General features: G+C 30.5%; 4 protein-coding genes across 4 annotated transcripts; 1 reads left to right on the forward strand and 3 right to left on the reverse strand.

The window, feature by feature from the left end:
• Positions 1 to 39: 39 nt before the first annotated feature.
• LOC124925344 lies at positions 40 to 1,068 on the reverse strand. The gene has a single exon (XM_047465326.1). The coding sequence runs from the start codon at positions 1,066 to 1,068 to the stop codon at positions 40 to 42; it is 1,029 nt and encodes a 342-aa protein (XP_047321282.1).
• Positions 1,069 to 1,293: 225 nt separating this feature from the next.
• LOC124922341 (ycf3-interacting protein 1, chloroplastic) lies at positions 1,294 to 2,692 on the reverse strand. Its single transcript, XM_047463075.1, has 5 exons — positions 2,267 to 2,692; positions 2,032 to 2,190; positions 1,865 to 1,945; positions 1,614 to 1,778; positions 1,294 to 1,532 (listed from the first exon to the last, which is right to left on the reverse strand). The coding sequence occupies exons 1-5, from the start codon at positions 2,576 to 2,578 to the stop codon at positions 1,443 to 1,445; spliced, it is 807 nt and encodes a 268-aa protein (XP_047319031.1). The 5' UTR covers positions 2,579 to 2,692; the 3' UTR covers positions 1,294 to 1,442.
• Positions 2,693 to 4,771: 2,079 nt separating this feature from the next.
• On the forward strand, positions 4,772 to 9,185 carry LOC124922342 (DNA replication licensing factor MCM6). The gene is made up of 18 exons (XM_047463076.1): positions 4,772 to 4,857; positions 4,930 to 5,079; positions 5,218 to 5,343; positions 5,413 to 5,575; positions 5,665 to 5,858; positions 5,930 to 6,122; positions 6,221 to 6,298; positions 6,393 to 6,622; positions 6,732 to 6,846; positions 6,984 to 7,058; positions 7,153 to 7,293; positions 7,433 to 7,636; positions 7,730 to 7,891; positions 7,974 to 8,029; positions 8,127 to 8,257; positions 8,353 to 8,478; positions 8,597 to 8,727; positions 8,817 to 9,185. The coding sequence occupies exons 1-18, from the start codon at positions 4,781 to 4,783 to the stop codon at positions 8,961 to 8,963; spliced, it is 2,499 nt and encodes an 832-aa protein (XP_047319032.1). The 5' UTR covers positions 4,772 to 4,780; the 3' UTR covers positions 8,964 to 9,185.
• Positions 9,186 to 9,353: 168 nt separating this feature from the next.
• Positions 9,354 to 12,498, reverse strand: LOC124922343 (leucine-rich repeat receptor-like serine/threonine-protein kinase BAM3). Its single transcript, XM_047463077.1, has one exon. It carries the CDS (start codon positions 12,416 to 12,418, stop codon positions 9,482 to 9,484), a length of 2,937 nt encoding a protein of 978 aa, XP_047319033.1. The 5' UTR covers positions 12,419 to 12,498; the 3' UTR covers positions 9,354 to 9,481.
• Positions 12,499 to 27,252: the final 14,754 nt, after the last annotated feature.

Consider the following 27,252-nt stretch of genomic DNA (forward strand, 5'->3'; position numbering starts at 1 on the left):
CATGCGGTTTGGGATTTCGATAAGCCATTGAAATCGTCACTACCCTTGCGGCCTTGAGTCAGTTGTTGGCGACGCATCTGAGAAACGAACGTGGCGAGATCCTGACTCGACTGACTTTCTATTATCCATCCCCGACCCCTCAACAACCGCCTTCTTCAGTACCCCTTTCAGATCCCCATCGAATACAAAAGCAGTTGCCACTGGCGACTCATTGTCGCGACTATCGTTACGTATGAGCTCCATGGGAAGGTCGAAGAAGAGGCTATCGCCATCCACCATGTCATCATAGGCGTCCAACACAACAACTGATGTTGTCCAGGACGCACACTCGAACTTCTCCAATGAAACTCTCTTGGAGATCATATTATCCGCCATTACTTGTTTTTTTTCATTGCTCATTGGTTTCCTCATCGTTGTTATCCCAATATTATCGTCATCATCGTTATATTCCTCTTCGATTCTATGTGACCTAACTGGCTTCGCCTTTCCAAAACCAGGAAGAAACAAACACGCCCCGCATTTGAATTTCTCATTGTACTTACCCTCACCATCACCTTCAATGCCTCCTTTCCGTCTATTAACTTGATCGATGGATTGCACATCATCGTGACTCTTCTTATTGAAGCTACTTATCTCCTTCAAGTATTGGGTCTTAAGCTTTCGCGTGCACATTTCGAGGTCAATGGACGACGAAGTGTTGCGACCCTCACTACACGATTTGCTCCTCTGTAAGTGGATCTCTTGAAGTTGGGCGAGTCGAGATAGAGCCAATGATTGTTGGCCGGTTATGGGATCAATTGAGGATGGTTGTTGGGTAGGAGATTGGTTCTTCCATTTCTTCATCGGGCTGGAAAACCTAGGAGACGACGTTGCGGAGCCAGGAAGGCTGGCGCTCAAGAACTTACCCGGTTTGAGATGGGGAAGGAGAAAAGAAGGATTATTATGGCTTTTCTTAAAAACTGATTCTTTAATTGAAATTGGATCAACTGAAATCTGCCTTTCTTGCTGCAGGCTGCCATTCTTGGACAGCAATTTTGGAGTTCCAACGTTGGATGATTGAACAACCATTGTCATCCTTTGGTCTGAATTCTGAAATGTTGATGATGGGAAAAATGGAAATGGGACTTCCCTTTTAAAACAAACAAGAGTTGGTATACTAAGACATTGTGGATGACATGTTTTCTTATATCATGAGTCCATGACAGTAGTGATGCTCCATGTTCTATTACTCTTAGACCTTATTTGATTTGAGTTATTTTCAAATAATCTGCTTGTTTTTTAAATAACCCAAGGTCAAACAAGGCCTTTTTATTATTATAAAATTGGAAATTTTGACTTCTATATATAGAATAGAGAGAGACAAGAACTCACTCAAATGGTTTTCGTGTTAACCATGATATATATTCATATATCCACTAGGAGAAAAAGAAAAAGAAAAAGAATTATTGAAGAGAATTATAGAATAGAATCAACACAACTGCAACTCCAATTATGATTGGAAACGCTGAGACCAAGTATAATGCTCCAAATCCCTGCCAAAAAATAGCAACTTCTCAGAAAACAATCAACAAAAATCACGAAGAATTTTCATTTTCGACGAGCAGAAAACAAACCAAAGCGGCAGGCACATCAGGAACATCATCATCGACATCATCCGCCATCTGGGCAGCAGTGTCCCAATCAATGTTGAGCCTCTTGGCGGCCTCTTTTGGATCAACTCCGGTGTCTGTGGTTTTCGCGTAAAGCGATTTTCCTCTACCCTTCTTTGACACTTCCACCTGTTCAATGAGAAAACACATTACACACATAACCGCAATTCAACCAAGATATCAAGATTCCTCTTCCTTTCTTGTTGGGTTTTTACCTCTAGATTAGGCCATTGTATCATCTCTTCAGCCAGCAGCTTAAGAGCAATTTTATCTTTTGGGACTTTCCCTTCATTTACCTGTTCCAACAAATCAAATTCATGATTCTGCTTTAAAAATTGTGCCTTTGATGCAAACAAGTAGAACCAGCCTTTGAAAAACTTACTAATTCTAATGTAGAAGCTAATTCATCTCTTGTTGGACCTTCAAATTCATCAAGACCAAGAAGCCTCCTCCTCTCAAGTTCTCTGGGATCCTCAATCGTTATTGTTAGCTTCACCTCGCTAAACAGCATGTCCCTGTTTTTTCTGAGCAGCTCCAACACCTGCGCCCAAATTAAAATGTCAATTTGCAGCAGACAGAAGTGAAATTACTTACAGGCAAATGGGTGTGTTTTTTACTCGTTTGATTTGGGATATGTATTCAAGGTCTTCTGGAGTAGGGTTTGTTTCTATCTCATCGTCGTCATCGTCATCTACTTGAGATCCGGGGAGACTAAGGTCGGTGTCTTCTGTATCTACGAATGGAACTTCCGAAATTCTCCTCTTCATCCTGAACTGGTGCGTGGGATCTCTCAGCCTAGGAAGACCTAAATTCTTTGAGAGAGAGAAATGTGTGTTGATCGGAGATGAAGTGGAAGTAGAGGAAGATGGAGATGGTGAGACATGGGGGCGAAAGCTTTGGAAAACAATCATAGTCGCCACCGTCGTCATCAATCCCCGGCCTTATGAATTGTAGTGGTATAATTGAACAAGTTATCTGGAAATCGAGAAAACGCGAAAGCGTTTTCGATAAGACGCCAAACGCAAAAAAGAGGAAGGAGACGAGAGGGAAAGCAGCGGCGGTAGCGACCGCGATGTGTATGAAGGGAAAGTTTATTATCCGCCCGTTAAGTTTATTTTGATTATTTACTTTTGGTATTTTTACTTCTAATAAATTATCCCGATTTTCTTGAAAAGAGGAATGGAAATCAAAATTTTCATCAAAAATATCGTTTTTTTGGTTGGGAAACTGTCAATGGAGAAGTCTTTACATCTAACAAAGTAGAAAAAACAAATTTTATCTCGCTAGCTATCAGATATAATATTTGTTTGAAGAATGAATAATTTATTGATTATATTATTTTTCATTGTGACATTACCAAGATCACATTAACTCTTTTACATAACCTCCTTCAATTTTAATGGGATACACCAACAAAAGTCACCTAGTTCTGGGTCAAATGAATTTAATGGAGTTTTAGTAATAAAAGTGTGGACGACTGTAATAAATAAAAGAGTTTTCGAAGGAAAAAATTATAGATATGAATGTCTCAAATAGTTTATGTCACGCGCGTTCGTTTCAATCCGAAATAGAGACTTGTACGAGATGACAATTTTCAATTTTATTGACATTTAAAATTCTTATGTTATTTTATTATTTATTGTTTTGTTTTTTCCTTATTTTGTTTGTCGGGCTCTTTATAAAATAGTTTTGATCTTATAAAAAAAATGATTTACTTTTAATACCATTTTTATTTCAATTCGGAGAATTTTGCTGGAATAGTTTATAGAGGTAGGAAAATTACCGATATTAAAGATATATCGAAAATACTGTACCGCAATATATCAAAATATCAATTTTTAAGGTATACCAAAAAAAATGTAAGGTATGATATCAATACCGAAATTATTATTACAGTAAAGGTATGAAATTTTTAAAATTTTGGTATATCGAGATATACCGAAATAGTATTTAAAAGTTAATATATATATAATATATATATATATATATAATACTTAAAATAAAATAATTAAATATTGATTTTTAAGGTATAAAAAAAAGGTAAAATATGATACCAATACCGAAATGATTGTTACAGTAAATGTATGAAATTTTTAAAATTTTCGTATATCGAGATATACCGAAATATCAAAATAGTATTTATAAGTTAATATATATATATATATATATATATATATATATATATATATATATATATATATATATATATATATATATATATATATATATATATATATATATATATATATATAATATGAGTAATGATAGGGAACGCTCTTGGGCCGAGAAAGTCCGCAAAAATAAAATATTCCCTTTTAATTACCGAATATTCTCTCTTCTTATTAATTAATTTCTAACTCTAAATATTCCGTATTTTAAATGAATATTCTATTTTTTGCGGACTTTGGGTCCCAGATTTGCGTTCCCTATCATTACTCATATAATATATATATAAAAGAAAATAATTAAATAAATTTAATATTAATTTAATTATAGAAATATAATTTCTGAAATATTATTCAATATACAGATAAATTTATGAAGTTTTTGTATACCAAATTAAGGTAGGGTAAAAATATGAATTTTTTGTATACCTTAATTTTTTTTTAATTTATAAAATATGGATAAAACATTAATGTATACTGTACTAATCCATTCTAATCGTTTATATCATATTTTTTAAAAATAAAATAAAATTATGTAAATTAATTTTTAATATGATATATATTATAATATAATAAAAAATTATATTTTTATAAAAAAGTAAACTTAAAATTTTTATAAAATATAACAAATAAATAAATATATTAATAATTTTATAAATTTTGTGTTTATAGCGTTAATATGACAGAATTGAGATTTTAGATGGACCGGTTAACTTTCCATGAAACCCAAAGGATCAATTTGGATTGAAAATCGTCGGGTTAGGAAAGTTTATTAAATTAGTCGGGTCGGGTTAAACACGGAACACAATGGTTATTCTGGCGGGAAATCGTTGTTTCTCCCGCCATTTGTACTTCGTCAAAATCACTTCTCTTCACGATTCTTTCCTCCATTTTTCTTCTTCGTCTCTCTCTCTCTCTTACGCATTTTTCTTCTTCGTCTCTCTCGGAGAGAATCGCGGACTGATAATGGATTATGCCGGAGGCTATTTCGTCGACGAGCAAGCAGTTCACGTCGAGAGCATCTTCTATGAATTTCTTAAAAGGTTATTGTCTTACATTTCTACATCCACATCTAAAAAATCGTAAATCTAAAGCATCCTTGTGGTTTCATTCAGGTTTAGGCTTGATGGTTCACTCCAACCAGTTTACGAAGCAGAAGTAGAGGATTTGAAGCCGAATGAACCAAACACCATGTTCATCGATTTCTCTCATGTTATGCGCCACAGTAGTCATCTCCAGATGGCTATTTCTGACGAGTTTATCAGGTTCTATTTTCCGGCTACTTCTTAATCTAGGGTTTTTGATATCCAACGAGTCAGATGATGTATTAAGTTTCAGTTAGAGAAACGGAGTTCATTGATTAATTATCTGTAAAATGAATTCGTTGATAAACTGGTTTCCAGGTTCGAGCCATGCTTGAAGAATGCCTGCAAGAGGTTTGTGATGGAACTAAAGCCCACATTTATCACAGATGATAACCCCAACACGGACATCAATGTAGCTTTTTTTAACCTCCCTTTGCTGAAAAGGTAGAACAAGTTCTTAATAAACTGCATATATGAATATTCCGAATTTTATTCATTCTGGTAATATTTCAGATTGCGGGAATTGGCTACAGCTGATATTGGAAGATTGGTTTCTGTGAGTGGAGTTGTCACTAGGACAAGTGAGGTTCGACCTGAGCTTCTTTATGGGACTTTCAAGTGTCTGGGATGTGGAGCCCTCATGAAGAATGTTGAACAGCAGTTCAAATACACTGAGGTATGAAACCTTCCTTGTCCTATAACAGTTATTATTCAATTGTTTTTCCTTGTAATTTACAGAACTTTCATTCTCTCAATGGACTGTAGCCAATAATCTGCACCAATGCAACTTGCAACAACAAGGGAAATTGGTTATTGCTTCGGCAAGAGAGCAAGTTTGCAGATTGGCAGAGGGTTAGGATGCAGGAATCTTCTAAAGAAATTCCAGCTGGTTCCCTTCCCAGATCATTGGATGTAATTCTTCGCCATGACATTGTTGAACAAGCAAGAGCTGGTGACACGTGAGCTACTTCTCATCCTTTTCTGTTGGAAATTCTGAATCTGTTTGTGTACTGAGCTTCTATTGGCGCAGGGTTATTTTTACAGGCTCGGTTGTTGTGATCCCTGATATCGCGGCCTTGGCCTCTCCTGGAGAGAGAGCTGAATGCCGTAGAGATTCTTCCCAGCGCAGGAATGCTTCTGCTGGTGAAGGTGTGAGGGGTCTTCGAGCTTTGGGAGTGAGGGATCTCTCATATAAACTTGCTTTCATTGCCAATTCTGTTCAGGTTCATTGCCAATTCTCTCATATTGTTTCTCTACTGTTTGATTGTACAAATTGAAGTCTTTTCAATCAATTTAACTTATGTGCAACTATGGTACTCAGATTTCTGATGGAAGAAGAGGTACAGATATCAGAAATCTAAGGAAGGATTCGGATGCAGATGACAAGATAGAGTTCACGGTTTGTTCATTTATGCAGTCCTTCTCAACTTTTCTTTTTCTTTAGTGGTATTTTGCCTTTTGTTATATAAAAACTTTATGTTTATATTATGCAGGAAGAGGATATGAATGAACTACAACAAATTCGCAACACCCCAGACTTTTTCAATAAGCTGGTTGATAGCATTGCCCCAACTGTATTTGGTCACCAGGATATCAAGCGAGCCATCCTACTTATGCTGGTGGGTGGTGTTCATAAAGTTACCCATGAAGGCATCAACCTCAGAGGGGATATCAATGTCTGTATAGTAGGTGATCCCAGCTGTGCAAAATCTCAATTCCTCAAGTAAGATATTTGGTTTTATCTCCCCAGACTTACACATGAAAAAAAGACTTGTTCCTTTTTTGTCATTGTTTATGCATATGCACTACTAAGTAAATGGACAATTTTGCAGGTATACTGCTACTTTAGTTCCAAGATCTGTCTACACATCTGGTAAATCTTCATCTGCGGCTGGTTTGACTGCAACTGTGGCAAAGGAACCTGAAACAGGGGAGTTTTGTATTGAGGTAGCATTCTTTCGTTGTTATTCCTTCATTGAAGATGGTTGTTATTGAAACGGATTACGTTCTTGATGTTCTTATAATGGCATGAGTAATGCTAGTTTTTTTCTCAAGATTTTGATGCTTAGACTTGAAATTGTCAGGCTGGAGCTTTGATGCTTGCTGACAATGGAATCTGTTGCATTGATGAGTTTGACAAGATGGACATCAGAGATCAGGTATTTTCCATTTCATGGCATCATTGTTTCTTATAACTGGGAAATAACTATTTATAGCCAAGCTTCTAATAACTCATTCCCCATTCAACTTAAGGTTGCAATCCACGAAGCAATGGAACAACAGACGATAAGCATAACTAAGGCAGGAATACAAGCAACACTAAATGCTCGCACATCAATATTGGCTGCAGCAAATCCCACTGGTGGACGCTATGACAAGACCAAACCACTAAAGGTATGGACATGCTGCTAATGCCTCTAATTTCTTTTTGTGCACGTCTTCTCTTATGAAAAAAAACTGGTCTCAAAAATTTAATCTTGATTATATTACAACCTGTTAGTTTTTACTAAATCACTATTTTTTTTCCGTGCAGTATAATGTGGCTCTGCCACCGGCAATCCTTTCTAGGTTTGATCTGGTATACATAATGATCGACGATCCAGATGATCAAACCGACTATCATATTGCTCACCATGTTGTTAGAGTACACCAAAGGCGTGAAGAAGCTCTTTCTCCTGCGTTTACTACTGCACAGTTGAAGCGTTACATTGCTTATGCAAAAACTCTAAAGCCAAAGGTTTTTTCTTATTTACTTCTTCTGGAAACAGACAAAGACTATGTATTGGTGGTGGGAAAGTGTTTATTTATACATTTTATATAACCTTTGCAGCTAAGCCAGGATGCCAGACAATTATTGGTGGATTCCTACGTTACTCTTCGTATGGGTGATACAGCTCCTGGAAGTAGAGTTGCTTATCGCATGACGGTTAGGCAACTGGAGGCATTAGTCAGGCTTTCAGAGTCTGTGGCTCGGATTTATCATGAACCTCAGGTGCCTCAATATTTTGGATTCCATTTTTTGCCAAACAAAACATGTGATGATTGTACTGAATGCTTATTGGATTAATTAATAGGTTGAGCCAAGGCATGTCAAGATTGCTGTGAGATTGCTTAAAACCTCAATAATCAGGCAAGATGTCTTCTTCTTTTTCTATGCCACTGTCTTTATCTAATGTGTTAATGGGCATGCTGTTATTTGATTCTGATTGATATTCCTGAAAATGCAGTGTTGAATCAACCGAGATTGATTTGTCAGATTTCCAAGATGTAAACAATGTAGCTACAGATGGCGGTGGGTCTGATGAAACTGAAGCACAGCCAGCCAGCAGTCCATCGAAGGCGACTGGGGCAACTGAAGGTACGATAGAATTTAACAGAAGCAATTTTCTTTCACGGAACTTATTATGTAATGCCCAAGTCTGTCTAACCACATAATATAATCTGAACGTGCAGAAAATGTAGGGGGGCCATCAGGCAAACAAGGAAAGAAACTAGTGATTACTGACGAGTATTTCCAAAGGGTTACACAAGCACTGGTAGCTCGGCTCAGACAGCACGAACAAAGCATAGAACGGGAAGGTCTGTCATATAGTGCTAGGGCTGAGATTTTTTTATCTTTTTTTTTTCTCAGTTTTGAACAAATAATTTTTATTTTTAGTGATCAGAAGCTAACTGTAACAAGAAATATAATATGCAGGGAGAGGGCTAGCTGGAATGAGACAGAGAGATTTGATTCAATGGTATGTGACTCAGCAAAATGAGAAGAACAATTACAGCTCAACTGAGGAGGCTGCAGCTGAAGTTACTAAACTCAAGGCGATAATCGAGGTACCCAAAAATACTATTTCTCAAATGAAGAATGAAAACCAAATTTGTCCAAATCAGTAATGAATGAATCATTTATTATTAATATGCAGAGTCTGATAAGAAGAGAAGGACATCTGATAGTGGTGGATGATGGTAGTAGTAGGCAGGAGGAAGAAGAAGCTCAAGTCATGCCGCAACAGCCTCCATCAAGAAATGAGAGGATTCTAGCTGTTGCTCCTAATTATGTCGTAGATTGATTGTTTGTTTGTTTGATCCTTAATGCTTGTTATTCTCTCCAATTTTCAATTTCTATACTCTTGTTTTGGTGGAGCCACAAAGACAAGAACTAATATTGTCTATGTCTGTCTTCAGAATTTGACTATACTTATTAAAGTAGCTTAATTTAAATCAAAGACAGGCAAGAATGATGTTTTTCATGACATTATTATTATTTTCATATGAAAGATGTTGATTTTTGTCATAAATGTGTTGATATTTTAATGCCATTACTTTTAGAGTTGTGAATTACATTTTGCTCAATCTTGGTTACTTCAAAATATTTAATGCTCTTTCATCTTAGATTGAGAAAGGGAATTATATATATTGGAAATTTTTGAATCCAAAAACAAAAAGGACTAGTCATTGGCAAAAACCCTAAACCCATTAAGTACATATCAATACAATAGTTGTCTTCACAAAAAATAGAGATCAAACAAACAAATAACCAAACTCACCCACACTACACAATTGTTACTATTATCATCAATCCATATTATCATTGAAGTTGAAATGAACTGGATTGTTTAGCTTGTGCCAACATTTGAACCACTTCTCTCATGTTTGGTCTCTCCACACTCTCTTCTTGCACACATAACAACCCTACAAAGAACACTTGCTTAGCTTCCTCAACCACCTCCTTCTTTTTCACCATCTTCTCATCCAATACCTTCTCAACCTCCTCCTTATTCCTCTTCGCCCATTGCACGATATCCCACCCTTCTCCAAACTCCCCAACCGGCTTTCGCCCCGTTAGCAGTTCTAACAGAACAACTCCAAAACTATAAACATCGCTCTTCTCATCAACTTTCAAAGTGTAGGCATACTCCGGAGCTATGTAACCATATGAGCCCGCGATCGCGCTCATGCACTCGGAAGTGTGAGTCCCACTCCCGCCCTCTCGAAGATACCTGGCCAATCCGAAGTCAGCAATATGAGCCTCGTAATCAGAGTTCAACAATATGTTGTTCGACTTAACATCTCGATGAACTATCATTGGCGAGCAATAGTCGTGGAGATAACACAACCCTTTTGAAGATTCAATTGCTATCTTCAACCGAAGATCCCAACTCAAATACTCTCCTTGGCCTTTCCCGTGAAGGGCTTCCCCAAGACTACCGTTTACCATGTACTCGTAAACGAGTAGATTCGTTTCATTGTTAGAACAATACGCGAGCAAACGTACAATGTTCCTATGTCGGATTTTCCCGAGAGTTTGTATTTCGGCAGAGAAACCATTGTCGTTGTTGATTCCTAACAACTTTTTAACCGCTACTTGTTCACCATTTGGCATTGTTCCTCGGTAAACAACTCCTGCTCCTCCTCTTCCAACTATGTTTTCTTCTTTTAGACATTCGAGGATGTCATCTGTTCGGAAAGATAGTTTTTGAAAAGCGGTTAACTTCCATGGATTTGGCTTCTTCCTTACTTGTTGTACTTTGAAGATTGCCAGGAAGGAGAAGATCAATGAAGAGAGTACGAGTCCAAGTACAAATAATAATTTGTATTTTGCAAGGATTCTGGGTTTCTGATTGGGATTGGAATTGTGATCGTTCAGATCAAAGTTGCACGATGATGATGATGATCCACATAGAAAAGGGTTGCCTAAATATGAAGTGGAATTGAAGAGATAAAATTGCCCTGTTTGTGGTATTTCTCCAGAGAAGTTGTTATGAGAGAAATCTGCAGAGGCCAAGCTCTTCATCGTCCCGATTTCCTTTGGAAGGCTCTGGTTCAAATTATTCCACGAGATGTTTAAATAATTCAGTATTCGAATTTTCTCTATTTGAGATGGAATCGGACCAGAAAGATGATTTTGACTCAAATCTAGATATGTTAGACAGACGCAGTTGCCGATCTCCGGTGGGATTCCGCCGGATAAATTATTCCGGCTTATATCTATCTTCAAGATGTTCGTTAGCCTTCCTATTTCAGATGGAAGGATTCCAGATAACCGGTTTTCACTCAAAAGAAGATTTTTCAAGCTTGAGAAGTTTCCAATTGAAGTTGGAAGAGAACCCGACAAACGGTTATTCGAAAGATTGAGAAGACCAAGCTTTGACGGCGGGATTTGATCTTCTTCTTTGTTGAAACCTCCCGTTATGTAATTGTCTTGCAACTCCATTAGAGAGAGCTCGGGCAAGTAAAGAAACCCTTTTGGTATCGACCCACTTAGATAATTCTGCCCCAGCCTAACTCTTTCAAGACTTCTGCAATTCCCCAAATCGTCCGGCAGAGGTCCAAAGAGGAAATTGTTAAACAGGATCAAGATTCTCAACCTCTTGCCGGAACAGAGAGATTCCGGCACTACTCCGGTGAGTCTATTTTTAGAAAGGTCGAGTTCTCTAAGATTACCACTGTGTCCCAGATTTGAAGGGATGGATCCAGTTATATTGGTCTGCCATATATTAACCACTTCTAACCTTGGAAGTTCAGCAATGGCCGCCGGAATCTCGCCGTGAAGCTGGTTGATGAACAGGTTCAATAAGGTGAGTTTCTCCAGACCTGAAAACTCAGGTGGGATTTCCCCTGTCAATACGTTTTTTGAAAGGTCGAGATATTTCAAGCTTGTTAGATTCCCCAACTGAGGAGGAATAAACCCACTGAGCTGATTCATTTGTAGAAACAGAGTATCCATCTTCTTCAGATTACCTAATTCAGCCGGAACTGAACCACTGAGTTCACAGCTAGAGAGGTCTAAGTGAATCAAATTTGTTAGATTTCCCAATTCCGTCGGAATCCCACCGGAGAACTTATTATAATAACCCAGAAAAAGCTTCTCCAAGTTAGTAAGATTCCCAAGCTCGCCAGGTATGAATCCTTCAAGATCGTTTCCGGTTAAAGACAAAAAATTCAAACCCGGCGCCAAGCATCCATAACTCGGAGGTATAAAACCCGACAAATAATTCCCACCAAAATCCAGATGCTTGAGATTCTTAAGATGGGTGACGTTCACCGGCAGCATGCCGGTGAACCCATTGTTATAGGCATCAAGAACTTCAAGCTCCGGCAATTGAGAGAAATCCCAATTCAAACTTCCAGAGAAATTGTTATTAGATATGTTGAGGAATCTGAGAGATGATAGGTTATGAATACCGAAAGGGATTTCGCCGGAGAGGGTATTTCCAGAAACAGAGAGATTAATGAGAGATGTTAAAGAGGTGATGATAGGAGAGAGAGTGCCTGAGATATTTTGATTGGAGATGTCGATGGAGATGATTGAATTGTTGTTGGGATTGCATTTAACGCCGACCCAAGATGAGCAGATGGAGTTGGAATTGGAACTGTTCCAGGTTTCTAAAGATGAATTGGGAATTTTGAATTCTTGTTTGAGAGAAAGTAGGATTGAAGCTTGGGTTTTGAGAGAGAGATGATGAGAGTTTGAAGAAGATGATGATATGAGGATGAAGATGAAGATGATGAAGAAAGTAGACATTAATGCCGGAAAATTAGCTCCGGTGAAGACTTTCAAGTGAGATGGCCGTTCATCAAAAGGATTCAGTTTATTCTATAGAGAGTGAGAATTATAGTATTTATTTTGGGATGTGAAAGAAAAGTAAAAAGTGAAAGTAAAAAGAAAAAGCGAAAGTATAAAGCAATTGCAAAAACATGAAAAACATTTAGTGGCCAAAGTTCGTTGCCTTTGTTTCCTTTGTGGGTTCAAGAATCTTATTTTATTTTTTTACTACAAAAAAAAGTTCATCTTTTTTTTTTTTTGGAGGGAAAAGAGAAAATAGAGAATTGTTCAATTATATATTTACCATTATAAAATAAAATAATATATATATTTTTAAATAGTCTATAAGTATATTAAAAATATAATAATTCTTTTAAGTAAAAGATAAAGCATTTACATGAAAAAATAAAAGTCACTTAACATAAAAATAAGAAAACAATACTAACACGTTACTTAAAAAATTATCGATATCGAACTCTACTGTACCCGACTTTCCTTAGCAAAAATTGTAAAAATATGACTAACTCAATTAAAACAATAAAATTCAAAATGACAAAATTATCATCAATTATTGTAACTATTACTCAAATAACATATAAAGAAAATTTAAAACAATTCAAAACATAAAAATGATCACTAAATTCTTAGAATTGTGGAGACATAGAGTTATTGTTAGTTTCTGCATTGTTTCTCCAACATTTTCTAGTATAATTTTTATCGCTATTAAGTTTATAAACATCTAGTCATTGCGCGATTTTCGTCATTATTTTTTATAAATATTTTTAATTTTCTTTTATCGTTTTAATTGTTTAACGTAATATTTTCTTTAAATAAAAGAGATTAATAAGGTTTTAAAAATTGCTTAACTATTAAACCTGATTTATATACTCAGTTTGATTGCCTACTGATAATTTTGAATAATAATTTCAAACAACTATTTGAACTTAATTTTTTTTTCATTACAAATTTATTAATTTCACACTTTTGTCCATATTGAACAACATGATATGGATGGTAAAACATAAACCTTAAAAATAAAGTAGTGGGCACTTATGTATGGTGAAACAACCTCTACTTTACTAATAATAGACCAGAGCACTACTACTACAAAGGAAAAAAGGAAAAGTGAAAAGGAAAAGTATAATATTAGTACTATTATTGAAGCCATAAATTTAAATATTATTATTATTATTGTTACTATTTTACACTTTTGTTAGCTTTAAGTATATCAATCAGCTAAGATTTTTAATTTAAAAGTTGTTAACTTATATTTTATGTTTGAATTGTATTGAAAGAAAAAAAAGAGATTGGGTTACTGTACAAGTCTTCTCAATGATTAATCTATCTGGTTATAAATAAGAAAATGTACTCAACTAAAAATCATCCAAAGAAACACATGAGATTCTTTGAGTTCTTTTTTATGAATATTTGAAATTTATGAGTATTTTGTTTTTATAAATAAATTAGATTACAGGTTTAAAAAAGCTTGATTGAAAACTTAAAAAGTAATTCATCTTTCCCTCCTTTAATCTGCTTCCAAGCATTCAACTATTCTTAATCCTTATCACACCATCAACTCTATGAAAATCGCATCAAGGGTTCTTGTATGGGCTGTCGACATTTCTCATTTGAGTCTCATAGTTTCTTGTATGGGGCGCCGTCGTCCTCCTTTTGTTTCTCGCAGGTTGTTCACCATTGTTGTGCTTAGGACTTAGGAGTCTCTTTAGCAAATTAATGAATGAATTACACAATACAAATTTTAAAAAGTATAATAGATCTTATAGATCCACACCAAGCTTAATCATTTTAATTTTTGAAGATTATAAAATCAAATTTAATCAATCTGCTAATTTGATAAATCAAACACTTTCTTCCAAACTTATCCAGATCAATTTAGAGAGTTCATAATTAAAGACTGTATCTAACTTTTGACCTTCATTTGGGTTATTTGAAATTTAGATTAGAATCTATTTTATAAAACAATTACAACAATAATGAAATATATATAGAGAGTAATATTTATTTGAGACATTCATCATTTCCATATAATATAAAATATATTATGATTATCTGAATTATATTAGAAATACCACATAACAACAATTTCAATCTAAGATGTCCCATCTCTCTTGTAGATTGTGAATCAAAAAATGAAAGAACTAGTTATTTTACGACTATGTGACGTGGAGAAGGCAAATAATATTTTAGTGATAAGAGTTCTTCGCTAATGGGTTATAACAACGTGAATAATGGGGGTTTATGGACTCATTTGGGTATCTAGCACTAGTAAAAAAGTAACATTTAAGGGCGGTTTTTACCGCCGTTATTGTATAATTTACCGCTGCTAAAAGACAATTACGGCGGTAAAATTATCGTAGTCAACCGCCGTTAATAGTTCCGCCGTTAAAAAGATTTTGACAATTAAGGGCGGTAAATTTATCGCAGATACTAGCTTTTAACTGCGGTTTATAAAACTGTAGTTAATAGTCTCTAACTGCGGGTTATAAGACCGCAGTTAATAGTCTCTAACTGCGGTTCCTAAAACCGTAGTAAATTGTTTACTTATAAAGGCGGGATTTTCACCGCAAGTAATAGTTTCTAACTGCGGTTTAAAAACCGCAGTTAATAGTGGCTATAAAGGCGATACAAAAACCGTAGTTAATAGTTAGTTGGCTATATATAAATGCGATATAAAGGCGATACAAAAACCGTAGTTAATAGTTAGTTGGCTATATATAAATGCGATATTTTTAGCGTAAGTAATAGTCTTTAACTTCTGTTTAATAACCACAATTAATAGTGTTCATAAGTTAACAATATTTTTACCACAAATAATTGTCTCTAATTACTAATTACTAATTACTAATTAGAGTTTAAAAATAGCTGATAGTTATAAGTGTAGTTAATAGTTAATTGGCAACAATAAAAATCATTCAAAATAATATTATATAATTAACACTTCATTTTTATATTATAATATTACCTAAAAATATAATTGTATCCAAATATAATTACAACAAAATATAATTATATAGTATTTAAAGTCATACAAAATAAACATTATTATATCAATAAAAATGATCAAATTCCAAAATTTGAAACAACTTCTCTTCCTTTTCTTCCTTCTCCCTCTTCCTTTTCTTCCTTCTCCCACCTATAAAAATTCAAATACAAATTTATCAATTAGTTACAAATTACACTTTTTTACTCTCTTTTAACAAGCAAGAACTAAGTAAAATATTTCCTATATTAAATAAATTAATATAAATTACATTTGATAAATTAATTGGAAGAGAGAATTCATACTAACATGCTAATGTGGCGCTGCAAATTTCCCTTAAAGAAATTTTATTGTTCCATCTATTTGTCCTTGTTTTAAATTGAACGTCCAAGACGTCCTTGTTCCAAAAGAGATCACTATCACTTAAATAAAATCATGGAGAAAAATGAGGAAATGAATTTAGAACATTCATTAGTTTTTTCAAATTTATATTAATGACGATAACCTAACATTCATAAATAAAGTTAATTATATCCAATGACCAAATTTCTTTCATGCTTCTATTAATACACCATAACACAACTTAATAAATGCATCTTTACAAACTTACAAATAATCATTATCTACAAGATGAAGGATCTAGCCGATGAAACAAAAGTACTATATTCTTCAAATGTACCAGGGAGTACTATACTTACAATGCAGAAATCTTCTTCAATAGGTGAAGTGCTAGAAAGATAATAGGGAATGTAGATAATGCGCAAGAATAGGAATTTAGATAGTGCTGGATCAACTAGAGTAGGTTGAAGCTCCACAAAAAAAGAAAGATGAAAACTCTTCTTCAATAGGTGAAGCGCTAGAAAGATAATAGGGAATGTAGATAATGCGCAAGAATAGGAATTTAGATAGTGCTGGATCAACTAGAGTAGGTTGAAGCTCCACAAAAAGAGGAAGATGAAAACGTGGAGAAGAAAATGGAGGACTGGGTGAAGTGGAATAAATAACCCTTAATTCCTTAATATTTTTATTATTTTATATAATTAAAAATAACATAATATTAAATACAATAATTCTCAATTATATTTATAAATTTACATACTATATAATTCAAAGATATTATATGCATTTCATTTTTTAATTATATTCTTATATTTTTTTTATTCATATTTAAAAATTACAAATTTTATTTTATTTTATAAAGTACAAATATTATAAAAAATAAACACTAATATTAATTAAAACTAATATATAATTATAAATTTTATAAACAATAATTTTTTATAAAAAAATATTTATATTCTCGTAATAAAAAGTTTATATTTTTCCGTCGCTTTTATTATTACTTATGATTACCAAATTATTAACAATCCTAAATATTTATCTAAACATAAATTAAAAATAAAATAAAAAATACTTTCACACACTTTCTTAATTAGTTTTTATTTTTTTTTTAATTTTCATTAATTAAAACCAAAAATATTTTTATTGTATTTTATAATTTATAAATTAAAATACAAAAAATATTATTAATAATTAAACAAATTACAATTTCAAATACCTTTTAGTTTAAACTAAATTCAAAAACAAATATAATAAAAATGCTAAATAAATAATTGATGACAATTTATCTCCATTAATCAATAAGAAAATAGTCATTGAAATGATCAAATCTTTATTAAAATATTTTAGGAATATAAATGAGATAAAAATGACTAGTCTTCCATAATTTTAGAATTTATTTGATAAAGAGTTTATCATAATATATATATCAAATTATAAAAGTTTACACAAAAATGATAAATAGTTTATTTTAATATATATATATATATATATATATATATATATATAATTTTATAAAAGTAATTTAAATATAAATTTTGACTAAAATGATAGAGAGTTTATCTTCCATTAAAATATATGAATATTATATATATATATTATTTGAAATTTAGATATATTATTTGTAAATATGATTAAATTATTTAATATAAAATTAATCTTAAATAAAAAAAATTAAAAATATTTATGTAATTGTGATGAACTGTACAAATTATCTAGTTTTACTTTTGTTATCTATATAAATATAAAGTTATAAATTAGACTTTTGTTATTAATTAAAATTTAATTTTATGAATTAATTTGAGATGAATTAGTCTATTATTTAATTTATTATTTAATTAGTGATTAAATATTAATAAGATTTAATATTATTTTTAGCATTATTTATAAACTAAATATATATAAAATTATGAAACTAAATTTTTTTATCGATATAATAGTTTAATATTTAAATTTATAATAATATATAATTATTGAATTAATCACTATATATATTTTATAATAATAAATATATTAGTGGTTATAACTAATTTCATTATTGTTTAAAGTTTTAATAATATTAATTAGTATATATATATATATATATTTATTATATTATTTCAAGAATTTAATTAAAATATAAGTTAAAAAAATAATACAATAAAATACTAAGTAAATAATTGATAACAATTTATCTCCATTAATCAATAAAAATAAATCTTGACAATATCAAATCTCTATTAAACATATTTTAAGAATCTAAATGAAATAAAAATGACTACTTATTCATATTTTTAGAATTTATTTCACTTAAAAAGATAATAGTGAATATCAAATTATATAAAGGTTTATACAAAAATGATAAATAGTTTATCTTAATATATATTTATATATTATTTTATAAAATACATAATTTAAATATAAATTTTGATTAAAATGATAAAATATTTATCTTCAATTAAAATAAATATAATATATATATATATATATATATATATATTATATTATTTGAAATTATTTAAATATAATATTTGTAAATGTGATTAAATTATTTATCATTAGTTGTGATAATTACATTAACTAATCTTAAATAAAAAATATTTAAAATCTTTATATAATTGTGATTCACATCACAAATTACTTTTTATAAGACATTTGTTATATATAAATATAAACTTATAAACTAGATTTTTTTTATTATTTTAAATTTTATTTTATAAAATAATTAGTGATGAATTAGTCTATTAAATTAGTGAAAGAAAAAAATATTAATAAGATTTAATATTATTTTTAGTATTATTTATAAACTAAATGTATATAAAATTATGAAACTAAATTTAATTTAAATTTAATCGATATAATAAGTTAATATTTTAATTTATAATTATATATAATTATTGACAAAGTAACTTCTTTAAACTTATATTTAAATTAAATTTATAAGATAATGCATATAAATAATCTTATTTAGCTTTTTAAAATTAAATTAATATTTATTTTTAACTTACTTTTATAAAAAAAATAATAATTTATATATACATATGAGAGAGGATTGGGAGGAAACTTAGGGAAGAGAATGACGTGTTAATTTGTTGAAAAAATTAAATAACTTTCTCTCTTCTATTTTTTATTTTCCTTACCCTCTTCTATTTTTTATTTTCCTTACCCTCTTTTATTTTTTCAACTTAAAACCATTCTTTTTCGTTGTATATAATATATATATATATATAATATATATATATATATAATATATATATATAATATAATATATATATATATATTTAATATTTCATTTTAATTAATAAATATACTAGCAGGTTTAAAAGTTTTATTAATTAAAAAATAATATAACAAAAATTCTAAATAAATATTTGATAACAATTTATCTCCATTAATTATAAAAAATTAGACTTGACACAATCAAATCATCAATAAACATATTTTAATAATGTAAATAAAAAAAATTAGTTTTCTATATTTTTAAAATTTATTTGAATTAAAAAAATATAATAGTGCATACTAAATTATAAAGGTTAAAAAATAATAAATATTTTATCTTAATATATATATATATATATATTATTTTATAAAAGTAATGAGTAATAAATTAGTTTATTATTTAATTAGTCATTAATTATGAGAGAGAAAAATATTAATAAGATTTAATATTATTTTTAGAATTATTTATAAACTAAATCAAGTGGGTATGATATAAAACTCTATATAAATATGGTCTCAATATAATATTTTATTATTTCGTTTTTTTTTCATTGTTAATTCATATAAGATATGTTTATTGAATTGATAAAATAATATTTTACAAGTATATATATTTTAATTAACTTATCTAATATTCTCTTTTGAAACTTATCTCATTTAATTTTTAAAATAATAAAAATTAAAATTTATTAATAATTTTTTTATGATTTATAATAATATAAGACTTTTAAATGTGGATCTATAAACTATAAACGTAAGATTTTAACTTCTTAGAGATAAGACTTTAACTACAGTATAAAAAACCGCAGTTAAAGATAAGACTTGTAACTACGGTTTTTATATACCACAGTTAAATGTAAGACTTTTAAAGGCAGTTTTATATACCGTAGTTAAATGTAAAACTTTTAAAGACGGTTTTATATACCACAGTTATAAACAAGGTATTAACTACGGTTTTAAATACCGCCGTAAAATTTCGCCGTTAAAAACACATTTTTTACTAGCATTACCACAAAATCCTAAAAAATAAGTGGCATACGGAGAAGAAGGTGTGGAAGGATTGGATATTTCTGAAAAATAGCTCTAAACATTGTGACATTGATTGGGATAGTCAGCGAAATACAATAACTAAACTCTGGGTAGAAAGAGTAGCTAGTGTAAGGTCAAATATTATTTCATGGTTTACTTATTTATGTATATTTATAGACTAATGCATTATTTTACTTTTACTAAATTTGACATTTCATAAGACTGAATTACTAATTTATATATTATTATTAGTTGATAAAACATTTGATATATTACCAATTCATAAAACTAAATTAGACACTCGTAGTCAGCGAAAATCGTTCACCAACCTAAATATTTGAAATTAAATTTTCTATTACTTGTTATTTTGTGTTAAACAAAATAATGTCAAACTTGAAAGTTTAAGTTGTGTGGAATCGAAAATAAAGATATTTATGAAAGACATTTTAGTGACATCACAACAACGTGCATGTTCACGATTAGAGTGGACATAGATACCGAAGATTTGGGTGATTCTGAGAGCAGTCAATTTAATCAAGCGGCTCATGACCAAATGATGCATTTAGAAAAGTACATGAATAGTAGTGATAGTAAGCGATAATAGGACTAGTGGGAAAAAGAAGACAAGCTCAAAACGCAAATAAGGCCATAAACATGTGGTATATATCATCATACTCATACTAATCATTCTAGTCACACTTCAAACCTAACCATCGTTGACCTCAAAACTTCATTGAAAATGTCAACAAATATATAGGATGGCCATAGGGATCAAAAGAATTAATGCATGGTGTGTTTGCTCCAAGTTCACCACAAACTAGAGAAGTGTTGACGATATTTGAGGAAGATAATTTCATTACTTGAGAAATTATATGCAAATCACACATTAGTTAACTAATCTATCGTCATTCAAGTCACATCATGACTTAACTAATCCATTGACATATTATGATTTTTATTTATTTATTTAACTATTTGAATTTGTGTAGATTTGAATCGTATTGATAAATTTGTTTAACTTTTAATGCTTATTATTATTTAAGTATTTGTTATACACATTTATTTTTTTATATAATTTTGTAGTAATATTAAATTAATGTTTATAACTAAACTATATTTTATAGGAATTAAATGACCGACATAAATTTTATACTGACAACATTTGCCGAAGAACTAATATATATATTTTCTTTTAGAAGAAGAGGGCATTTTATGTAGGGATGGTAATGGAGCGGTTCGAGGCGGGGAATACATTTACCATTCCCGCCTCGTTCGGTTTTGGGAAATCCCCGTGGCACCGTTAATAAAATATTTTTTTTAAAATAAAAAATTATACAATAAAATTATATAAACGATTTTTTTTAATATAATATATATTGTAATATATTAAAATTTTATATTATTATAAAGAAATAAATTTATAACTCTTATAAAATATAATTAATAAATAAATATATTAGTGATTTAATATATATTTAATTATGATTATAGTGTTCGGGGCAAAATCGAGGTGAGATTGGGGCGGGAGACACAAATACCATTTTTGCCCCATCCCCGTTCGGTTTTAGGGAAAAACCGTCCCAAACGGGGCAATTCGGTTCGGTTTTTGCGGGGCGGTTTCAAATTATCATCCTTAATTCTATGAGATAATATATCTATTTGGAGAGAATTAGTCATAGAGCTTATACAAAAGAATTTTTATTGGTACTAGATATGTTAACTAACCCAAAAACGTGTTTATTTGAGTTTAGTATGAATGTCAATGTCTTCAATACGTTGTTAATGTGCTTATTACAAAGTATGAATTATTTAATCAAAACGAGGGTCTTTTTTCAAAAGAATTAATCACAATGTTTTTAAGACAACAAGCAATAACATTGCTCAAACCAGTCTATGTTCAACTATAGCACCAAGACAATCAATTAGGGCTGCAAATGAGTCAAGCCGAGCTCAAGCCAATTTGAGCTCGAATTAATGAGTTTATAAATTTGAGCTCAAACTCGACTCGACTACTTGCCTACAAGCTCGACTTGACTCCAAAAACTTGAATAAAATTAAAATTTCAAATATTTGTGTAGAAAAAAGTATTTATTTTAAATTTTATATTTTAATATGAAAATAAATAAAATATATATTATTTATTATTAGGCTCGAAAAAACTCGACAAGTTTTCGAGTAAGTATTTATATGAGCTTGAGCTCGACTCGAACTTAATCAAAGTTAAACTCAAGTCGAGCTTTAACCGAGTGACTCACGGACAACTTGACTCATTTGTAGCCCTACAATCAATAGATATTTTTATCAATTTTTTAGATCAATAGTTTTAGTAACTAACAACCAAATTTTGCCAGCGGATTAAACAATCGTTCATCCAAAATTAAGAGAAGAGAAACTCAAATACTGTAAAAATAATATTAAAACTTATAATTTGTTGGTAATCAGGTCTATTAAATGTTTTTTATTGTATATATTTGAATATGTGCAATAAACGATACACATGTCAAATTATATGGACCCATAAAGGAAACATCAAATATATTGTACATCAAATATATTGTACATAAAAGTTATCTAACTCAAAATATATTGTACATCAAATATATTCAAATATATTGTACATAAAAGTTATCTAACTCAAAATATATTGAAATGGCATGTGACTTTAATATGTGTTTCACGTTTGGCTAAGTTGATTGGGAAGATCTGCGCATTATGTTGGAATTTTAAAGACTGTATTAAGTGATCCAAATTATCGTTTTCCACCCCTTTATCCTAACTTAATTTAGTAATGTTTCATTTGTATATTACATTTATAATTTTTAAAGATTAATTGTTTGCAGACAAATGATATATTATTGATGCTGATTATAAAAATAAAAGAGTTTATTTAGTTCCATATAGACAAGCACAAGCTCGATATCATATGAAGGAATTAAAAAAAAGTTCAATGTCAAGTTCACCACATGAAACATTCAACAAGATACACTCGAACTAACATTTAGATTATGGAAAAGAAAATGAAAATTTTTAGAGAATTGTAATGGATTTTCGATGTAGACTCAAACACGTATTGTTGTAGTAACTATGTGTTTACACAATTTTGTGAGACAACATTTCATTCATGAAAGTGTGGATGATGATGGTGGTGACAATGGCTATCACTATGGAGATGAGGATAACAATTACGGTTATGATGACAATGACAAATGACGATAATGATATTTTACAAGAGAACATTCATGGTGACGAGAAAAGAAAATGAATATATTTAAAGATTTCCTGACATCCAAATTATGACGACGTAGAGAACGAATACATTAATAATATTTGTAAGAATGTAGAATTAATTAGATGTATTAAAAGCTAAAGAGTTTAGTTGTACTAATGAGTTTATTAAGGACTAAATTTGTAATTTGACCTATATAAATGGTTTATGACCTCTGTAATGAAGTATAATTTTTTTAATTCTATTGTTTCGTTTTCTCTCAAGCTTGAAACCCTAAATTTGATTTCATGGTATCATATCATAGTTATTCATCGAGTTCCGAAGAAACTTATGATAAAGAAGAAACAACTCCACCAAACAAAGAGAACAATTTGAGGAATGCAAAAAAAGGCTTGACAGATTCGTCGACTTCAAGAAAAGGCACGAGTACAATGATGCTCCCATGGTTATTCATTACTCGCACAACCCGGATACAATAATTTGTACAACTGTTTTAATGACACAAATTATATCGGATAGAGTAGTGGGATTTGTCTTGCTTTGGAAGCGAAATCCAAATTTGGATTTATTGATGGCTCGTGTGTAACACCAACAGATCTTAAAGATGATTGTCTGGTAAGATCTTGGATCTTGAATATTGTATCAAATGAAATTAAAAGTAATTACTCATCTACAACAACTATTATTGATCTATGGGTTGATATCAAAGAAAGTTATCAAGAAAATAATGGACCACATGCATTTCAGATACAGAAAACTATCAGCAATCTGAGACAAGGTTCATTGACTCTAGAAAAATGTTGCAGCGAGATCAAGAAGCCATGTGATGAGTTAATGATTCTAAAGTCACTTGCCTATTGTAATTGTGAGCCAAGAGGAAATTGTTGTAGCAAGATGTCAAAGATGATCTTACAATCTGATGTTTCCAACAAGCTCACACAATTTCTAATGGGTTTAAATGAATACTATGACAATGCTCGATAGAAAATTCTTCTAATGGATCCAGAACCAAGTATTAACAAAGCTTATTCTATGTTGTTAAGCATTGAAGATATCGAGAAGTTCAAAGTCTCATGATAGAGCATAATGAAAAATTTTCTATGCTAATGAGAGACACTACCGATCAACATCAAAGGAATCGAAGTAATTCAAAAGGGAAAGACAAAGGACAAAACAATGGAAAAGAGACAAAATTCAACAACAAAGATTTGTTCTGCCAATATTGCAAATCAAGCGGACATGTACAAGATGGGTGTTTCAAGATAATTGGATACCCAAACTGGTTCAAAGGACAAAGAGACTTAATATCAGTTAAAAACTTTGCTAATGTTGTTAATACACCTTTCTCAAACTATGAGGAGCAACCAGAATATTTGAGTAAATGGAGCAATGCGGACATGATAGCTCTAAAAGATCTTGTCAAGAGTTGCCTCTTAGAAAAAAAAGGAAAAAACACATATTCTGCATGTATGTCTTCTATACATGACTACTTTTATACCGGTGCATATAGTTTAAATGTGCATAGTCATAAAGAAAAACCAATTTGAATTATTGATAGTGGAGCTAGCTGCCATATATGTACTAATTTGTTATTAATGACATATATTAAGAAAATATCAAACATTCCTTTATTTTTACCTGATGAAACAATAAAACATGTTAAACACATGAATAATATTAGACTTACTAACAAATTAAAGTTAATTAATGGTCTACATGTACCTGATTTTTCATACAATCTAATATTAGTGTCGAAACTTGCAAAAAATAACAATATTATGTGTCAATTTTTCTCTTCTGGATGTTTATTACAGGACCTTAAAGATGGAAACATAATAGATACGGGACATCTATCTCAAAATATCTATTTATTAGAAAATTTAGATACCCAATATGTTACCAAGAATAAAGTACATAAAGTTTTTATTGATTTTCAAATGATGCATAGAAGGCTTGGGCATCCTTCTGATACTGCCCTTAAATATGTTTCTGATTTTAGTAAAGATGAACATTTTCATTGTGATATCTGTCCATTGACTAAATTACAAAGATTGTCTTTTAATATTTGTACATCTAAAACTACATACTGTTTTGCACTTATTCATTTGGATATTTGAGGTCCCTATAAAGAAGTATCACTTATTGATTGTCCTTTAATGTTAACAATAGTGGATGACTATAGTAGATGCGCATGGACAAACATATTAAAAAATAAAACAGTAGATATTCAAACATTCATAAATTTTCATGCCAGGATCAAAACACAATTTAATTATTCCGTTAAAATTGTCCGAATAGACAATAGTAGTGAATTTTTAAGTCATGCATGTCAATTTTTTTAAAAAGCATGGTATTTTGCATCAAAAAAATTTCATCTACACTCCACAACAAAATGAGGTGGTAGAACGTAAGCATCGACATCTTTTTCAAGTTGCACGATCACTAATGTTATAGGCACAAATGCCATTACATTTTTGACATTTTTCAATTTTAATAGCTAAATATATAATAAACAATACTCCTTCAAATGTTTTAAATTGGGAATGTCCATTTTTTATTCTACATAAACAAAAACTAGATTACTTTAGTCTGAAAATTGTTGTCTTTGTTATATAAAATATAATACACCATACAAAAACAAATTTGAACATAGAGGAAGGAAATGTATCTTTCTTGTCTATTCTTCATGTCAAAAGGGATATAAAGTTTTTGATGTTTCAAATGAAACAATAATTGTATCAAGGGACATTATTTTTCATGAAAATATTTTTCCATATCATACTAAAAATAATATACCAAATAAGACAAAAAGTTCTCTAAGCTCAGAAGTCTATTTTTCTGATTCTGATTCGAATTCAACTTTTTCTACAGATTCTGATTCACATCTTATCATTAATGACATTGATGCATCACATATTCCTGAAACTGAAACTATGGAAATACATACAAATCCGTTTCAAAACACATCACATTTATAAATCGAACAAAGGAAAGGAACTAGGGAGAAGAAAACTCATACCTAGTTAAATGGTTATATTGTCAACGCAAATAATGCCATAAACAATTGTAGTTGGCATATCATACACACCAAAAACCTTTCCATATGTATCAAATTATGTAGATGATGAACACCTAAAATTTCTATGAAATATTTCTACTATTAAGGAAACACAATCATTTAAAGAAGCGTCTAAAATAAAACATAGAAAATATGCTATGAATGAAGAATTTACTACTTTAAAAAATAATAACACATGAGATTTAGTCTCACTTCCAAATAGAAAGAAACATATTGGTTGCAGGTGAGTTTACAAAACAAAGTTGAATCCGAATGAAAAAATAGAAAAATACAAAGCGAGGTTGTTTACAAAGGGTTACAACCAAAAGAATGGAATTGATTTGCATGAAAACTTCTCTCCCGTTGTCAAAACTGTTACGGTAAGACTATTATTGCTTTAACTTCAGTGAACAACTGTTTTTTACACCAGTTCAACGTAAACAACGCATTTCTACAAGGTAATCTTGAAGAAGACATCCTTCTGAAACATTCACTGAAGGAACAACTAACAACTGATCAAGTTTGTCGTCTCACTAAAAGTCTTTATAGTTTAAAACAAGCTTCAAGACAATGTAATCTTCAATTTTTTAACCGTTTATTTAAATATAACAACAATTGTCTTTTCATATTGAAAACAGAAAACAATTTTATTTTATTATTAATTTATGTTGATGACATATTAATTGAATGAGAATGAAAATCATTCAAGATGTTAAATTTTTTTGTGATTAAGATTTTACTAATTAATATTAAATTTCAAATATTTTGGAAAATTATATTAAAAATAAATTATTTTTGTTTTATCATTTAATTATAATTAAACACTATCATATTTTAATTAATTAATATATATATTTATATATTTAAAACATAAATAATAAAATTAATATACATTATTGTAAACATGAAAATTTGACTTACCCTTCAAATAATATTATTATGTTTAATAATATTAAAATAAT

Source organism: Impatiens glandulifera, chromosome 1 (assembly GCF_907164915.1).
Source record: "Impatiens glandulifera chromosome 1, dImpGla2.1, whole genome shotgun sequence".
Lineage (NCBI taxonomy): Eukaryota > Viridiplantae > Streptophyta > Magnoliopsida > Ericales > Balsaminaceae > Impatiens > Impatiens glandulifera.

Coding starts and splice junctions, on each gene's coding strand:
- LOC124922341 (XM_047463075.1), bottom strand. CDS start 2,578: ATGACGACGGTGGCGACTATGATTGTTTTCCAAAGCTTTCGCCCCCAT. Junction 2,191..2,266: donor ACATATCCCAAATCAAACGA/GTAAAAAACACA, acceptor ATTTGGGCGCAG/GTGTTGGAGCTGCTCAGAAA. Junction 1,533..1,613: donor CTGATGTGCCTGCCGCTTTG/GTTTGTTTTCTG, acceptor ATTTTTTGGCAG/GGATTTGGAGCATTATACTT.
- LOC124922342 (XM_047463076.1), top strand. CDS start 4,781: ATGGATTATGCCGGAGGCTATTTCGTCGACGAGCAAGCAGTTCACGTC. Junction 6,123..6,220: donor TCATTGCCAATTCTGTTCAG/GTTCATTGCCAA, acceptor TATGGTACTCAG/ATTTCTGATGGAAGAAGAGG. Junction 8,258..8,352: donor GGCGACTGGGGCAACTGAAG/GTACGATAGAAT, acceptor CTGAACGTGCAG/AAAATGTAGGGGGGCCATCA.
- LOC124922343 (XM_047463077.1), bottom strand. CDS start 12,418: ATGTCTACTTTCTTCATCATCTTCATCTTCATCCTCATATCATCATCT.
- LOC124925344 (XM_047465326.1), bottom strand. CDS start 1,068: ATGGTTGTTCAATCATCCAACGTTGGAACTCCAAAATTGCTGTCCAAG.